Source organism: Fulmarus glacialis, unplaced genomic scaffold, assembly GCF_000690835.1.
Source record: "Fulmarus glacialis isolate BGI_N327 unplaced genomic scaffold, ASM69083v1 scaffold1023, whole genome shotgun sequence".
In the NCBI taxonomy this organism is placed as follows: Eukaryota; Metazoa; Chordata; class Aves; order Procellariiformes; family Procellariidae; genus Fulmarus; species Fulmarus glacialis.
This window is the reverse complement of record NW_009203400.1, coordinates 65,004-83,939: the sequence shown is the minus strand read 5'-3', so window position 1 is coordinate 83,939 and position 18,936 is coordinate 65,004. Positions and strand designations below refer to the sequence as shown.

At 44.2% G+C, this 18,936-nt stretch overlaps 1 protein-coding gene across 1 annotated transcript in view; it reads right to left on the bottom strand.

The window, feature by feature from the left end:
• Nucleotides 1–15,476: 15,476 nt before the first annotated feature.
• Nucleotides 15,477–18,936, bottom strand: part of KIAA1211L (KIAA1211-like ortholog) — a 26,326-nt gene continuing 22,866 nt past the window's right edge. Inside the window, exons 8-10 of the mRNA XM_009574610.1 lie at nt 18,337–18,536; nt 16,445–16,580; nt 15,477–15,622 (exon numbers count right to left, since the gene is read on the bottom strand). Of these exons, the coding sequence (XP_009572905.1) occupies nt 15,477–15,622; nt 16,445–16,580; nt 18,337–18,536 (482 nt within the window). The remainder of the gene's footprint in view (nt 15,623–16,444; nt 16,581–18,336; nt 18,537–18,936) is intronic.

The following is an 18,936-nucleotide window of genomic DNA, read 5'->3' as shown; positions in this document are numbered from 1 at the left end:
GTGGTGAGAATTTATTACGTAAATGCGTGCTTCAATCCTCCCTTTTATAAGGAAGTAGAACGAAGTGGATTTTTTCTTGAAAAACAAATTCAGTACAATAACTTTCAAACAAAAATCAGTGCATGTGTATCCGCATGCACACACACACACGCACACACGTGCATCTGTGGCAGAATTTTCTGTAGAGATCCCAACAAGCTACAAACATTAGAGCCACCATTGTTTGCCTCTAACAGATCAGTGTTGCTTAGGGACATGAATTTTTGCATTTCGGAAAAAAAAACTGGTGGAGACATTTTCACATAGAAGTCCTTTTGTCAGGAGAGCTTAGTCTGCTGAAGAAAAGACTGTTACAAGATGAGTTTAATGACAATTATTTTGTAAGGACTGTCTGAGCCTTCCTACTTTTTGATCTTTCACTGATTGAATGTTTGCGTTAGGAAGGTTTACCGACTGGACCTTGGCAGTATCCAATTAACTATTAACTTCCCTAAACAATAGAGTAAGTATAAGGTGGTTGTTTCTCAGTTCATCTGACATCTTCCCCTAAAGTTAGTTTCCTGAGAAGAAAGGCAAAGTTCAAGACAGAAAAAAAGAATTCAACATTGCCCTCATCTGACCTACTACAGCAATAATCAAATGCCTCTTGGCATATTCCGCTGCTTGATGCATGGAAAAAGTGCACGGTGAAGGAAAATGCTGCAGCTGCCAGAGAAAAGGAGTTGGGGCTGTTTGGCTGTCACACTAAAATGTTGCTTACTTCTGGCGAGGGTGGCAACTCCCTTTTAGGCCTGAACAAGATTTAATGCCGGCAAATTTCTGAATTCTTTCTTCCTGCCGAGTTATTCTTTCATCCTGCAGCCACTGCTGTTCAGCTGGAGTATCAGTTTGAAGCTGGAGAAGATTAAGCACTGCCAAACACTTTGTTAAGGTACAAATGCTATAACAACCATAATAGGGGAGACTTGGGGGGAGAAATTTTTTTTAAAATATGGGAAGTTTAAATCCTTAGTGTTCCAGCTTTGGTTGCTGAAAAAAAAGACCAAGGAGCTTGCTGTTCTATACCAGCAGGAAAAAAAACCACAAGAGAGAAATGCATAATCATATTTCAACAGAGAGGAGATTTCATGCTGGGAAATTTTTGCTAAGGTATTACCTAAATGTCAGAGTAAAGACAAAGTGGCAAAACACGCTCCAGGCCTGCTGTAATTTCATGTATGCTGCAGTGACTGTTTCTGGCACACCTGGGCAGCTGACTTCTATAGGGCTGCGCGGCTGTTGCCATTCATCAGATTTGGAGCTCGTTTTATCCAGGCACTTTTCCTGACTCATTCAGAAGCACGACAGTGGTGTTGTCCTTGTGTTTCACTGTGCTCATGTTCTGGCTTTCCCAGGCACTAGGAAAGATGCAGAAAAGGTAGAGGTGCTTGGCAGTGGCAGCAAAAGTCTTAACGGTTGCTCGGCTGAAAAATGGCAGTCTGAAAATTGTCTGTGTTTCCTGACTGACAACTGAATCCTCTCTCAAGCGACAGGATTTATTCCCAGCCTGCCACTAACCTTCTTTTTCAACAGACCAAACACCTTGGGACTCTCAGTGCTTCTACCTCCGTTTGACCCCACTTTTGCCTTTTTCAACCCTAAGCCTTTCATGACTGAAACCTTTTTGCTGTATGCTAGCTAGCACCTCGCTCAGTCAAGCTGTATTTCTGCTGGGCTTTGCTGTACTCCGTATCAACATTAAAAATAAAGAGGGGCACAAATACACCCAGTGTGTATCAGGGAAGGATTGGCCATGGTTGCCCGCTGCCCCTGCAATCTGTCTGTGCCCCAGGCTGTCTCCTACGTAAAGTCACTTGCCATCCCTACAGCACACGGCCGGTGCAAACTCCCCTTCAACCACCTTCTTAAACCTGATGTGTTGAGGAGCCAGGCTTCAAGTATTGGTGCAGCACAGGGAAGACTTGAGGCCCTCACCTGGCATCATGGCAGGGCAGTAGGAGACCAGGCTAATGGGGAAGGGAAGGCAAGGCAAGGCAAGGCAAGGCAAGGCAAGGCAAGGCAAGGCTCTCCCATCCCTTCCCTATGACTAGGTGAAATGGTGTATGCGTAACAATACTTAAGTTTTTTGCATCTCACAGACAGGTTTGATGCTCATACAAATTCAGATCTCATTTCGGCTTTTTAGGCACAAACCGAAAGGAATGAATGCTTCAGTGGCTGAGCTAGTTTGCAAAAGACAGTTTTGACTCTGAACTTACTTCATACACGAAGTTGGTAGATGTACAATTCATGTATTAATGTGTGGCTTGTGTAGCACCTATTGTAGTGCTAATACTCAACAAATAAAGAGATGTAGAAAATTACATTAAAATATGATTGTAGATACAAATGCTTAGTAGCCAAAACATGCCACATTTAGGTAAACTTTATTCTGCCTTTTCTGTGACTACATTATGAAATAATCTTCTGTTATATGTTGTGATGCTGCTTTTCTGCACAGAGCTGTGTCTTACTCAGAAGTCAGGTGTGCTGGTGCCATCCTTTCTGGTAGGTAAATTGTAGGTCCACTTTAATAAGATAAAAACTGAGGTGGGAGAGAGCAATTAATCTGTCCAAGAAGTCTCTCAGGGAGGTAGGATCAGAGCTCGATCTCCAAACTCATGTTTCTCTACCCTCACCCCCACATCACCATCGTTTCACTTGCTGTGGAGGTTCTGTCTGAGCTGCAAATGCCTCTGCCATATGCTCAGAGGTGATGAACATTTACATTTATTCATCTCCTTCTGAAGGCAGAGGCTTTTAAATGCATTCCTACTATTACATAAGCATAAACCTGGAAACCATGAAATTCATATTGTGCCAATATTGCTCATAGCTGAGGTCCAATGCCTGGGTTAAGAACAGTCAGATACATTTACTGTTGAAAAGATAGTCTAAGTGAAAGGAAGTCTTGTTAAGAATTAAGGATTTTGATTGCCAGCTCATTTTCCACATGCCTGCTTCATGGTACTCTCTCTCCTAATTTTAAAAGACAGAAAATTTTTCAGGGAAATTTTGAGAACTAGCCTTTGTGCATTAGACATCTTCACTGGAAGGAAAACACACTGAGAAGATGTCTCCTTTCACTTGCATTGGGGTAACCTGGTGGTTGGTCTACTGACAGCAGGGAAGCTGCAGTTAGAGGGAAGTCTGAATCAGGCCCCCAGCAAGAACAGGTTTCTGAAGGTACTCTTTCCTAGCAAAAATAAATACAGGTCCAGAGAGCACGGGGAAAGAATCCAAGTCAACTTACATGGCAAAAAATAAGATATTTTAGAAGGAAGGGTCTCTCGGTTGTCTCATTGTCTCATTGGTAGATGAAGCTTCGAGAGAGTCTGTGACTCCTGTATAACTCTTAATTTATTTTGTGCAGAATTGTTACAAACTATAGAGATTTTCTAGCTCCACCCACTATAAATGCCCTGATACCCACTCGCGTAATGCACAGTTAAGACTCCAGCATATTCTCCGAAGACATGGAGATTTGTAAAACCTGAGCTAAAATCTGCAAAAACAATGCAAATCTAAATTTCCGACTGCCAAGAAACACAGACTAAAACTTTATACTCCAGAATTCTGGCACAGGCTCCCCTGCCAAAGAGTGGGCTGGCCGCACGTTAGTCTTTGTGTTATTTTCTTTGTCTCACTTCTCTTCTTGTCTAACCCAGCCCGGCTCTTCGTCACCAATCCTCCTTTCCCACAGGAAGGCAGGGTTGTGCAGGACATGGTTCAATCCACTTCGTTAGGACCAGATGTTACGAGTCAAGGCACCAGACTGTTGGCTAAAACCCAGCTCTGGGGCAAGTAGCTCCCTTCTGCTCTTGCCCCGTCACCGTCTGGTCAGTGGGTGTCTCTTTTCTCCACTGAAAGGCAGATCTGGACACCTTGTGCAGGCCAAACTGGAATAAAGCGATTGCTGTCACATCCCTTCACTTTATGCTCGGTTTCTGATGGTGATCAATAGCCTACAGAGAGCCATGCTGCAGCAAGAGCTTTGCAGATGGAGGAGCAGGGGAAACCTGACCTCTTTCTTCATAGAGGGGGAGCACTAGGTGAAGGATGAACTTGGTGCATGTTTTCCGCCATTAGACACAGCACGGGGCAGGGGATGAAAACGCCTTCTACCAGCAAAAGGTGAACAGGGGGCTTGGTAGCACAAGTTAATAGATGGGGTTGTTTGCAAGGATGGAGCGGGCTGCCTCTCCATGAATAACAGTTTTCATTCTTGGCAACCTAATTCCCAGTCAAAACTGTATGTGTGGAACCTGATGCTCGAGACAATGGTTGGGTGAGAATTTGCATTAACTGCAGTCATCACCTGTGGCCTACCAACACTCGAGTCGGCATCGCCTCAACGGGCAAAGAGGCATAGCCCTCGCTCTTGTACCTTCCCTACCCCAACACCTCCTGATGTGATCCTGTGCCACTCTCCTGTCTTCCCCGACTGCTTTGCCTTCATAATCCTGTACTAAAACTGTGAAGAACAACCAGAAATTGTTAAGCCAACTGACACTGGGATGAAGGGAAGAAGAGACAGATTCATGAGTGCCTTCACAAAGTATGGCCTTGCAACTTGTGTCCTTCTAATCATGTCCGGCCACATCACGTCAGATATGGGTAAAAAGTTCAAATCCTGGGTGCATCCCTAGTCATTGGTAAGGGAGTTTTGGTCCCCCCATCAACCTGCTCTTTCTAAACTTTACCCCGAGAAACGTATTCACCGCAGCAGGGCACGGACAAGCGGGCACAAATCCATTCCGTGGAGAATGAGAGCTGTCATTTGAACCCAAGGTATGTGCCAAAGTGATTCTGTCAGCAGCTGATTCAGGGCGGGGGAGGGGGGAAGAGAGAAGGACCCCCTTGCTCTAATTACCTATAGTACATATCATTAACCTTAACTTGTATCCCCCCGAGACACGGCAAGTGTCAAGACGATCCCTGTGAGCGTGTGAACTCTGCAGCACTGAAAATAATTATCAAAGCTACTCTCCATTTAAACTAGCAGAGCTGTTGCTCTGCTGTAATGAAAAGATCTCATGCTTTGCCCTATCACAGCAGGGATCCAGGCTGTATTAAGTCATTCTGACCGGCCTTAAAGGCTTTAGTGATGTTTCTTTCATTTGAGCGTTATCTTTCTGCCAATTTAGAATCCTATCTCCTCCCCACAAAGCAAACCTGTAGTTATCTAAGCAGCAGTGGGAGGATGGTAGATGGCAAGGAAAACACAGATAGGACAGGAGCATTCTTCATGGCATTTAGAAATAATGAGTGCAATTTCCCGTGTCTTAGGACTTTTTAGACCAAGGTTTTAGGAAAAAGAGAAATGAACGTTAGTCAGACAGGAGCCCTACCCGTATATCTGGAATAACACGTAAGTAGCAACAAGCTAAGCACTGCTGCAGCTCCAACAGGCAACAAAAATGACAGTAATAAGAGTTTTGGGACTATCACACAGCCCCATCCCCAAGGAAGGACACCGAGGACATACATTTTTAAGTGAAGCGGTGTATTCCTTTCTTTACAGATTCAAAAGAAGCTTTAGATTTCCATCTCCACATGCAAACTAGGTGTTCAGCCTCCTCTCAACTGCATGCAGATTACTCTCCTGGCACACAAAGGGAAACCAGCAGTTTAAGAGCAATATGTTGATACTGTATTTTCTTCCCAAAAAGTACTTTTCAGAATGACAGCTCCCAGTGTGATCCCACGTGATGTGCAACGGCGTGGGCAAATGCTAATTCCGCCCACCAAATGCGCAGGTAATGAAAATGAATGGGAGAGGGGTCAGGAGCAGACACCAATCAAACCGAAAGTACCGCTGGCAGCTGGAGCACACTGAGCAATTAATAAATTCTTTCTGAAGTTTGTAACATGTCAGTGATGACGAGTTTGATAACTACACTAGCTGTATCACTAGCATATTGTATGCATGCATGGTATTACTGTTATTCCTATCCTGAGAGGAACAGAGCTGTAACAAATTACACGGCTGACGCATATAGAGTCCTTTGCGTTTTAAGGTGATACACCTTAACCCTAGGTTACAGAGTTATGCCACATGTGTACTAATGTGTTCAAAGTCAGGCCTTAGGACAACACATCTCAAGACGAGTGTGTTTATGGATAACTAAACCCTAAAATGATCAAGGGCTGGGTTTTGTCTCTGACCCCAAAGGGAAAACGCAAGGACAAAGCGGAGAGCATCACGTTGGGTGGCGCGCATCATGTTGGGCACAGGTGAAGTGGGCTTGTGTGGAAAGCAATGGCTTTCCTCCCCGACTCTCCCGCACTGCAGGCTGTGTCGCAGGCCACAGCCCTGCTTCTTCCCTCTGAATTTAGGTGAGGTTGCCAGCTGCAAGAGAGTGAGCCCAGGGCTGGTCTTGCTCCCCAGGGAGCACAACTGGGGTGGTAGGTGGTTCTTGCGGGAAAACGTCCCACCTTCTCCTTTACTTCTCCATGGCTGCAGCCCTTAGTCTTACCCTCGTGCTTGTCCTGTTTCATCAGAACCTGTTTATATTTTTAAATCACAGTGATACCGTATTTGCTGCTAATTACAGCCCAACAATACTAACTCAGTGTGCAAACAAGACCATCATCCAAGTACTGTTTTGCATAACCAGAATGCTGGGGTTGTGAACATTTGCATAATGTTTAATTATTTAGTCAGAACATAAAATTTGTCTTCCTCTCAAAAACATTTTTATGAAATATCTCAATAATTAAACACCACTATGTTTATTAACAGCAGGGAAGATTCATAAAATTTATTAGTCAGAAACAAGCAAGTAACTACATCTCGCTACAGTAATCAAAATACGCTACTCCAAAGTAGGTCCCCAAGCGTGGCAAACACCAGTGTGAAATCCTACGTGCAACCCAGCAAAATACAATTAAAAGCATAACAGTTCAGCGGCTGTACCTTGGAGGGGTCAGGGATCCAGAATTCGATGGCTTAATTCACTCATTAATCAATATATATCATTTTGAGAAGACCGGTTCAATTATATTGAGTAAGCTGTGTCTGTGAAAGGTAAAATTTGGGGTCAGCTGGAGGCCCGCACATGGTGCCACAGCCTGGGGAAGGCATCTGCAGGCTCCTGCTCCGGCACGCTGCCCGTTGGAAGGTGGCGAGACCCACGCACCGGGTGACGGGCCCATGTTTGAACCCCTTGTGTGGGACCTGGGAGCAGGCGGGGTTCCTCTACGCAATTCCTAACAAGGCTGAAAAAAAGTAAAACAGGATTTAGAAAAGTAGCCAGAGCCACGTAATAAAAACATCTGCCTTGACGACGTAGGAAAGGGGTTCCTCCTGCAGTGTTTCTGCACCATCGCTTGCTGGTAGGAAAGAGGAGCTAGCTACGACCTCAGTTATTTTCGTGTGTAAATAGAAAAATTCCCCTACAATGAATGGTCAGAGTCTGGACTGAAGTTGCTAAATGTGTCGGGGATGTCCCCAGCACCAGGCAAGACCTGGAGGCTCTTTTGAGCAAGTAAAACTCACAGGCTGCAGAGGAAGAGACAGACACTGGCTGTCACATATCGGACTCCAGTTTGATCAAAATAGTTTCTGTGCCCAAGTGTAAAAGCTCCAAATTGTACTAAGACGTTTGAAGGGAAGGCAGAATTCAGGACCGGAAATTGTTTCTTGTTAAAGGAGTAATCGCCTACTAAATTAGGAGGAAGAATGTCTTATGTCCTGGGAACAAGCATTTGCTCCTAAAATCAAAATATTTTAATAATTTGAACTTATTATCTTACATAAGGGAAGCATAAAATTCAAAGGTTATTTTATTTAGGCAAGATGGAGATTTTTATTCTCCCTTTTAAATTCAACTTTATACTTCAGTTGTATTTCAATAACGTTACGCAAGAAATTAAGCTTGTGTCCTTCTGCCCTCTCTGAAACTCATCTGTTACTTGCTAACAAGGATTCCAAATTACTCGAGCCAATTTCTGAGACACGCATATAGTTAAGAGGCTCCTTTTTTGTCCATCAATTACATAAAAGCAGCCAAGGAAACCACCTCCTCTCCTCCCATATCCTTGGCGTAACTTCTAATACTCAGTCTGAGCATTACTATCTTGCAGGGCTGTGCCGGGGGTCGTGTCGAACAGGAGCTGGTGAGGGTACGGCTTACTTTGGTAGGTAGATTTGAGGAGCTGTTTGTGCAGCGGGGTAGAACAAATGGGAAAACCAGCACAAGTCTACCTGTTCAAATAACCACCCTCTGCTTTCTCCGCATGAAATGTAAGCCTGCATAAACAGGCTCTGGCAGGGAATGCTGCTCTTTTCCTAAGCCAAAGCAAAACCCTCCTTCCCCTCCTGCTTTAGGGAAGTAGGTCACAGTAAAATCTGCCTCCCCCAATCTCCTGTCCACGATCACAAGGTAAGATAAATTATATCCTGACATTAATGGGGGAAATTGTGGCGTGAAGAGGCAATTCAGAAGCTCAGTGTCTCTCTGGAGAGCAGCTGACAGCACGATCCACCATCAAAAGTGCCTCGCAACCGGCTGCCCCAGGCTGCTCGTGCCCTGCTCTCCGCTGGCGGACCGAGCTCTGTAGCTGGCTCTGATGTTGAAGAAATGCAGCCGCCCTTCAGTGGCAGGGAGGCGCCCGCGGCTCCAGGGGCAGGCAGCCGCTGCGGGCTGCTTCCGCGCACCAGGAAAACAAACCAAAAATCAGAGAGGAGGAGGAGGAAGCAGCAAAGAAACCGGGCGGTAAGAACTCCCTGCTGAGCAGGAAAGGTTGCCTCTGTTATCTCTAGCTCCAGCTTCTTTTCTTCGCATTGCTTTTCTTCCTTCCGAGATTGTAACGCCGCAGCACGCAGACTGTGCCCACCAAATCACCCTGCCGTGCAAAGGCACGTGCGGCACATCTAGTCCGTGGTGAGCGCGCACTCACGTGCACGTTGCTCACCTGTTACTACATGAGAATTTATGTTCGCCTTGTACTTCTCTGCCAGCTGGCCACGGGAGGCCTGATAACATGGGGTCCGGCGTGACGCCTGCCGGCCGGGGTTCATGCGGCATCGCCTGGCGTACGGTTTGCAGCGTGCCGGCGGGGCCTTGCCTCGGTTGGCCCTTGTGTTTCCGAGCGGGTCCTGTCAGCGCTGGAGCTGGATTTACCGCACCGTTGAACCGTCAGGTAGCCCGGGGATTTGAAAGAGCGAACGGGCGAGCTTTGCAATGCCACGAGGCCGGGGTGCGGGCAGTGACTTGCACCACGGCTCCTCTTATTTGGGAGTCTTTTTTTGGGGGGTTCAGAATAAAGGCATGAACAAAACAAAAGGCTTCCTTAAGCAAAAAGCAATCCCTTTTGCATACTTGAGGCGAGTGCTGCAGGAAGAGACAAAGGAGTTAAAAGAAGTCAACCCTTGTTTAAAGGAGTGGCCAGATGGGGAAGATGATGTCTGTTTTGCCTGGACAGGCTCAGGGCCTTATTCTGCTGCCTTGTCTGCAGGCAACCTGCCCATCAAAATTATCTCCTGTGCTGAGTGCAGCGAGAATGAGCCAACAGCTTATTAAGGAGTCTGTTATTTCTGCTGAGAAAGGTGGCTTTTATTTTCCTGAAGGGTTATTAACTGAATTCTTCTCTTGTCGTAACTCTGGCTGTTTTCCTTTGCTCTTTCCAGACAGTTCTCCTTGGTTCTTTGATGTAGGCAATGGTTTGGAGGGGTTTACTGATAGTCTCGTTACATTCGGGGAGGGAAGGAATAAAAATAACATGGGAATAGGATTTCTTTGGGACACACGATCACCAGAGCATGATGTGGGACAAACTTGGCCTTCCAGTTCAGAGACTTCCAGTTTCTGATATGGTGTTGAAATCTTCACAGCACCTTGGGCTGTCACTCTCACAACTAGTCCCGTGACTGGAGTTAGAGCCCAGAAACAAGTAAATACCGTTGCTTCACCTCAACACGGTCTGATACCAACTGCTGGTTGGGGAGGGCAGCACGGGTGGTGGTTGGCAATAGGAGGGTCTTGCCGGATTCCTCTGCCTCCTCTCCATCTCTGATGGGGCCATACTTTTCCGCCATCTGGCCCAAGAGCAGCAGAGGTTGCCTTGTCATCCTGGAGCTGCCGGCATGGGTGACAAGTGACAGCGTGGAAGCCATGCGCTGGTCATCGTTGCAGGACCCATTGGTGCAAAGTGCCATTTTCCAGCAGGCAGTGAACGGAGATTTCTTTCTCTTTCCTTTTTCTATTAAAGTGTTTCTCAGGCGAAGTTGGCTTTCAAAGGCAGGGTGATAAATTACACATCAATTCTAAACTGTAGAAATCAAACCATATTTGGGAAAAAATGGGGACTACTTGCTACAGTGAGTTAAGATACCACAGTACCTGACTCAGCATCCTTGAATAGGCGTCAGTGGAATTACGAACCTGCAACATATACCATTTCATATGCAAATAAGTAAATAAACAAAGCAAAAAAAAATCAACAGTGAAAGTACTCAATGTGAAGGTGTGTGAGATGGAAGGAAGGAAAATTGTTCTCTATCACTTTGCTTCAGTAATATCTTACACATTCTTAGCTGCATTCCTAACAGTTCTTAAGAGAGTGATTTGGCATCCCGGCGAGGGAGATGGTTCAACATTTTCCTGAACGACCTCCATTTAAGCTGCCTTAGGTGAGCTAGAGAGGTTTTCTTCTGGGAATACAGCCAGTGTACATAGAGAATTAGAATCTGCAGCAAAGGTGCTGCAAGATACTGCAAAGGAAGAAGATCTGAATAGACTATGAGTACGTGTCCCATCAGTCTCCAGCTTCAGAGAGTAACATGATGCAGAGAATTATCTGGGAATAATAATCCGTAAAAATGTTCACATGGTATTTATTTTGTGAAGTCAGACAATAAAAGATCCCATGCTATAAAAATTCGACGGTTCCTGTCACTTTTTGAGCACCTTGGCGAACATCGGGAGTATGTGAGCCTGAGACTTGGAACAGAAATGCCTTCTCCTACAAGAGCTAATCCCATGCAGCCACTCTGTGCTCGATCACACAGGGTTACATTTCCCCCCTGGGGTTTTATGAGGCATGCAGCACTGCCCAGTGTTCACAAATGGCCTTTTTTTTTGGACTCTGTAACAGTACAAAAGTTATCTTCTAACCGCAAACACAAAATCCTGTAATTAAACCTGTGTTACCCACAGCAGAGTGCTCATCGTGTATACAAAGCAAACATTTTGGCAAGTTTATTATGCTCCTCGAGACTAAGAGGGAATTAATGGCATTGCAAAATTACAGCAAGCTGCTTGCTACGCTGCTGCTGGATATTTTCACTGGCAACAGGATTTTATATTCATCTTGAAAAAAAAAGCAACAGATGATTTAGTAAACATTTTTACTGTCAAAGGCAACACAGTGCAAAACACCGTATCAAAGTAAAGGCCAGAGGGATATTTTGGCCTTAAAAATTTATTACGCTTTGCTGTACATTAAAAATAATTTAGCTGTAATTTTTTACTTAAAATTACTAAACATTAGGAAGTAGCTAATTAGGATAATCCTAGTAAAAAACTAGTAAACTGCGTAAGTCATCAAATCTAGAGTTTTTGCACTGAAAGATGCCCGATACGCAATTTCATTCGCATTGTGCACGGTCCTTCACCCGCTGGGAAGGACAACTGCTTGCAGACCGTCACCCTGCTCGTTAAATGGAAAGCCAAAGATGTCTCATGCAGCACTTCTGGGAGAGGAAACGTCTATTTTTCAAGTTCATTTTGTTGTTGTTCTTTGACTGTAATTCAAACTACGTTAGTTTATGTGCATGAGTCACGAACAAAGGGTGGATTTTTACATTTTATTTCCCTGTTAGATCTTATACACCAACAATATACATTGCAGCTGCCTGAGCAAAACGGATCAGCCTGAGTTAGTCACATTGCTTCTCAGCTGGAAAAGTACAATGACGTCCTTTGGAAAGCTGATCAGACCTGAAAGGCTTTTCTGGTGGCATCGAGTATGAAACATATATCACTGTTTATACAGAGAAGAAAAATATATTTGTATTTGCATCTTTCCATTGCCACAAACGAGCCATTTGACCAAAGAAGAATACACGGGCTCTAAGACTATTTTCTGCCTACCTGTTGACAAGACAGCTATAGCAAGACAGCTATAGCAAGACCTACTTGCATGACTTAGAATGAAGAAATCTGGATACAGACTGACGCCGTGAGAAAATAACAGTTCCCCTAGCTGTCAAATCAGAGGTCCAGGTAGCCAAGTGTCTTCTCTTGCACAAAGGCCAGGGTCACTGGCAGCAGTAGGAGAATATGAAGATGACAAGTCCACCAGTCACACTGCCTCCCAAAGCCTTTCACAATCTCCCAGGCCAAGGCCCTGTCTTTCATGTTGAGTAGCACCTGATGGATTTTGTCTTCCGCTGATTTGTCTAGCTGCTTTTTGAAGTCATCTAAACCTTCGGTGTCTACAGCCTCCTGTGGCAATCGGTTCCAATGTAATTATGCATTTTGTGAAAAGAAGAACATGATGTTACTGCTTCTCTGAAGCATATTTTGTGATACTTAAATTCCTCCATGATTATGGCAGAATTGGTTGAGATCCTGAGTTTGTTTCACGTAGGCTTGAGCAGCCCGCGGGGCCGCAGCCCCATTCCCTTGGAGGTTGGGTGAAGGTTGCTCATGGGCTCATAGGGATCCACGAAGCCGGCTGCCACCGCTCACAGCAGTCATTCACACCCAGTCCGCGCTAAAAACCGAAAGTGAGTTGAGCCAGCGGAAACCCCAACGCAGCAATACCTGGACCACGTCGCAGTCAATGGCAAAGTGCAGGCTGATGTCTGCCCCGTGCTTCCCGCCTCAGCGTGCTCCCAAATTCAAATCCCAAATGCCGCAGGAGGAGTAGGGCTGCGCTCCGTGAAGAGCTGGTCCCCCCCTCACCTCCTCTCCTCAACATGTCTGCGAGCGGGGGGACACGGGGCTTGTCCTCCTTGAGATTGCGCAGGTCTTGCCACGATATTTCCGCCTTTCGTCTCTGTTATTCCTGAGCACCCGTCTGTGAAAACAGGAGATAGTCCAAGAGATTTGTACTCTTCCCCGTACAGCTGCACAGGTCATGGTCCAGGAATTCAGTCATGATTCAACACAGTTTTAATAATTTCAAACAGGGAGAGAATTGTAAGGAGACAGACCGTACCTTCAGCTACATTTCCTGAAAACACTGTGCTCTTTGCATGGAGTGGCAATAATTAGAGAATACAAATTTGGTCTTTTTTTATATATTATATTTCTTTCATACAGAAACTGTTTTTTTTCAAGATTGCTACAAAAGGTAACAGCAAATCTTAAAATTACGCTTTATGCTAATTAGTTATTTATTACAGAAGGGGCGTTTTGGAGAGAGAGGGAGTTAAGATGGTTTTTATTGTATCTGAAAAATGCACCTATTTCTACTGTAGGTCCTGGAGTGTGATTTGAATACCAAAAAAAAATCACTTGAGATTAAGGACCGTTCATGCTTGCTCACGGGGAACCAACGTGAAAGTTGTTTGCCCAACCAGCCTTCGGATAATCGAGCCCAAGGTTGCACGTCCTGTAATTAAGTTACTATTTCTGTTGTGGATCTGTTTAACAGAGAGCTGTCTTGCCACTTCTGATTTCAGCGGGCATGTCCACACTGCCTTTTGTGATCTGCATAAAGGAGAAAACCCTGGGATAGCTGGCAGAAACGAGTTTGAGTTGGGGCCACTGACAGCTACTGTGATGGGCTGAAGCGTGTCCGTCCAGCGGCTGCATCAGGCTGTCAGCAGCCATGCAGGCTGATTTCAGCAGCGATGCAGGCTGACTGGCTTTAACCAAAGGCTTTGATAAATAATATAAAACTTGTTTTTCCTCCTCCTATTTTTGACGATGAAAGACGACCTGTCTGAAAACCGTTATCAGTGTCTTGGATATCCACATGTTCCAATGCCTTGTTTCTTTATTCATTAAAAAATGCAATTGTCATTACCGAGGGAGTTTCCTCCCTATCTCCTTAGAGAAGACAAGATTTCGAAACTGCAAATGCAGGTGTTAGGAAATCCTCGGTTTCCTAAAGTCTCCCTACATTTTTTCAAAAAGACTGTTGATGTGACAAGAAAAACAAAATCACAAATATATACATAAATAAACCTAGGGAGCGCAGTGCTGAGGTAGTACTTCGCACATGCATACGTACACAAAGTGAAATGTTTGTCTTAGAAGTGGGGCATTTAGTTTCAAAGAAATTAGCTAACGGGGTTTGTTGTCAGCTTCTTTAACTCACCGGGAGGTCTTACAATATATTCAGAGTGATTTTGGTCCATCAGCAGCAATGATTTCTCTTGTCAGTCTCGTTAAACAGGTGAAGATGAAGAGCCTAGGAGACTTCATGAGCGGGAGTCCCAAACTGGTGCAGGAGAGTCAGGCTGATGAGCATGAGAATTTTACACACAGGTAGTAAAGTACAGAGATGCTATATGTTACTATTTTTTCAATGAGAATACTTAAGATTATGTAGGGGATGATATGTGAAGCTGACACCGCAATGAAATTCACAGTTTTTCCCAGCATTTCAGTTTGGACTCTAGCTGAAGCCTTTTCAGTTCTTATTTTTTAACTAAATTCATATTGTCCATTGCTGCTAATACTGTCCTCCTAATTGAGAATGATGATTTCACATAAAGGAAAACCAGTTGCAAGCAGATAAATTCAGGTAGGAAAGTAACTATGAATGCATTAATGAGCTTCCAATTGCAGTTCAGTTTCCTTACTGCTCGCAAACATTGTGCAACCAAGGTGGCTCACAGAAGGAACTGAGGAATTTTTATTCATGGTCACGCATAAATGTGCGTATTTGTGCCTCATGAAATGTAAGCTAAGCCTGGTTAGGTTACTGGACCATTTGGCTCAGCTAGGCAAACACGCAGCTCAAGCAACACGTTTTAATGGAGTACTCACTAGCAGCTATTCATGAATACCTCCGCGGTCCAAACAGCTTTGATAGAGGGAGTGTCAGGCGATTCCAGTGAAACACATCGAGAGAATCAGGATGTTAGTGCACAATTTATAAATGTAAACAGAGAAAACCATAACAAATAGAAGTTTCCAGCAATAACAGAAGTTCAGCAAAGTTTAGCAAAGATCCTGTTTTGATGCAAATGTCATTAAAAACAGAAAACACAGGAAATACGTAAGGCAAAAGTTTTATTTTCCAAAGTGTAAGTATGTCCTTAGCATAATATAAGTAATCCATTGCCATTGCAACCCTGATTGCTACAAAGTTGAAGGTAAACTTATTGACTGCACCTATTGCACACTTTCTCCACAGCTGTATATAAAACCCTTCTCCTGTATCAAGAGATTCTTCACTGTGATTAGCTGGTCTGTAGAAGTTCAGTTAAGTAGTTGACTTAATTATGAAAGATGCTATTTGTTTGCATCATTCTATTTTATAATCTGTGGCATATCACTCCAAGCTTGTGACTTCTTTTTGGCCAGTTCCATCCACGATGGCTGATCTGCAGCAGCATTACTGGCTTTCTTAAAGTGGCTTATTTCCTCCTTATCCACCAGTGCTGGTGATGGAGCTACTGTGAATAAAACACACGGACATTTTACGTTTGTTTGCTGTGCAGCTATACACCCTAGCTCTTTCATTAAAAACTTCCCATGCCTTTCCCTTCATAGAAAATCTTTACATTTCACATGGAAGCTTCTTCTGCAATATGTTATTGAGGCAATAACCATTCTGTTTTCGAAAGAATACAGTGTTTTTCTCATGAATAATATCTTTTGGTCCCTAAACTTACCAAAACCAACATGATGACCTGGACTCCTTGCCGTGCCCTGTGTTTAACACCCAGGCCAAACCAGAGAAAGTCTTTTCATTAGCAAGAACATTCATTTGCGAATTCCTCCTTCACCCAGCCCCCAGCTCACAGAAATTTTATTACCTTCCAAACTTCTGCCCTTCTTTCAAATTTGAATTTACCAAATAGATTCAAAGTTATTGTGGGAAGACTGACGGGCAGACAGTTTGTGATCACATCATTCTAGCTTGCTGAGGAAACCACATTAAAATTGAATGCTATTGAAAATTATTTTGCATGCATTTTATGTTTTACACTGGGATAGTGCATTTGGGACCCCGTTCTGTGAAATGGCCAAGCACTCTTGATTCACATTTCTTTCAACAGGAGTTTTGACTACTCTGTAATCAAAGTGGTCAAAAGGATATGCCACCAAATAAAACCCCAGACATGAGTGCTGAGAAAACAGTTTGCCCTTGCCGATGTGGGGCTGGGGAAGAAATTACGATCTAGCCCCTACTCCTTTTCCAGCACACTCAAGCAGGATTTCTTCTGACAAGGTTGTGAGATAACAGCCTACATTTTATGCATTTTATTTCCTACCAGGGACATAATGTGACAGTGAATTGGTTCTCAGCCGCGGCTCCTCCACTTCAGACTTTGTCTCTTTCCTCTGTTCTTCAGAAGTGGTTTTAGGTGCCACGTGTGAAGGTCTGCTCCATTGCTGCTTCACTGACCCCTAGGCATAGAGAGGGATAAAATCCAAGTAATGCAGAGAGAATGAGACGAGTTTGGAAGAACACGAGCAAAGGGGGTGGATGTGGTGCCTGTCACGGTCCAAAGACCATGTGTGCTCATCACACATTGGTCCCAATCCTCTCACTTGAGCTGATACCTGTTCAGAAAGCTCCAGTGGTTTCATGTTAGCGTCCATGGTACTCAACTTTACAAATTAAAACTATCCTCTGTATCTCTTATTTATAATGGTATCTATGAGTAGGTTATTATAGTCTTCAATGCAAAATGTATTTCAAGCCCTTTGCACACACCTCTACTAACATATATAGGATTTGGAAACAGCCTTGTTCTCTCATGTTTCCCTTCCACCTCCCAAATTTTTTGGGTTAGGGCACTGTATTTTTGGAGGGTTGACGGTAAATGGATTTTCCATAAAAGAAGAAATAGAACACATCCTCCCATGGATTTTCTTGCCAATATCAAAAACTACCCTGAAGTGATAGGGCCTGGTGCCATGTGGGAGAAAGAGAAAGTGGGAGTAGTACAGTGACACCAAGCCTCACACGCTGCAGTCAGGAGCATCTTGGCATGTTTCTCTGTTAGCTGATATAGGGAAATAAAATGCATGGCATGAATTTTAGGGAACGTTGCCAGCTAAAATCTGGAGTTTCCTATTCTGACACAGAAACTGTATTTTGGGGTCATTTAAACCCTTGGTGTTTTAAGTGCTATGACAATGTTGAGCATTATTGCAGTTCATAATCTTGCCTAGACATTTTATTAGGTATTATTTCTTGTTAATCTAACTACTGCTATTTTTCATCATCTAGAGATCGTCTCCTATTCCAGGATATAATACAGCTATCTGGGTTTCTAACAGTACCATCTGGAGCAAGAAAGTAGGCCATTTGCACGGGGAATGCTATACTGGTATAGGACACACACGATCCTGCATCAGTGCAGGGTTCTTACTGTGCGTGAGGCGATACAGGCAGCACTCGCATGCTGCTGCCTCCGTGAGCTAGCCCAGTATCAGGGAAGCCTTTTTAGTATTCTGGATTAATGCCAAGCGCTTCTGCTGGCACAGCTTTGTCATCTGGGAAGATCACTTGCTACAGGTATCACCCTCTTTTGCATGGGATCTTTGAAGAGGCAGCATCAGCCCATATTCCATGGCACCACATGGGCGTCTGAGTTACCCATATACAGAGAACCGGAATTTATATCTTGGCACTGTCTGCAAGTGCAGAAGTTATTTCTATCCTATTTCACTTCTCAAGGCTCTAAAAATTGTTACCTAGGAGCTTCTGGGACGGAGCTGTTCATTCAGTGTTAAATCAGTCAGGAGGTATAGGAGGTTCAATGAAATGCCGTGCTTAGGAGGATAGTTAAAGAGAGTGTATTCCCTCTATACTGAGAGAGATCTGAGACTGTACAATTTAGCACCTCATTTTGGGTATTTTAGCATGCAATGCACACATTAGATCTGGTAAGTATGTATTGGGCACCCAAGAAATTTTACACACCTCACATAGTTCCAGGATTTCTTGGAAATACAAAATTACTTACCAGAACAATCAGAGAACACTCAATCTGTAACACATTTCCGAGAGCAATGTCTTTGTTACTTATGATTATACTCATTAAGTATCTGTAATCATTACAGGATGACTAATATAGCTGGTCCAAATATAGTAGATCCAAAGAATACTACAGGAAGGTGATACAAAAGCATCACAAATTTGTACTGTAAGTACCTCTGTTCGTTCCTTCTCTTTATTCTGCTTCTCTGTATCTGACTTAACATCCGGAGCCACAAGTTTTTCTCCATCGAGTTCCTGCTCCTGCTGCATGCCCCTCTGCTTCTGTCTCGCTATGGAAATCCAGGCTGGCTCTGTGGGACTGCTGGAATCTCTTCCGGAGTCTCCAGCAGCCATGGGGGAAGGCACGCTTCTCTCTGTTGACAGATTATTTATGTACATGGTTATTTGAAAGAGAGTTCTAATTAGCTCGCACTTGCTCAATACGCTGATTGGTCCCAGGATGTGTGACCAGCCTGGGTAAATAGGAATTCTGTTTAGTTTGGTCTCCAGAGAGCAATCTTCCTGTGCTCACTGTTTTAAGTTACCGTTCTACTGGTGAAAAACACTTCGCAATTTTGTTCGGCTACAGTCGCAGTGTCACTGCCCTCACGTGAGGGGGATGCAGAAATATGAATCAAGCTTCATTTATCTGCCTATTTGCTAAGGTCTCCCCTTCTCCCCCTCCTCTCATCTGCTTCGTGGCCTCTTAGAGACAAGCAGCAGCTGATTCAAAGCTGGACACAGCTGGACAGTGGTGTGTGTGGCAAAGGCAAC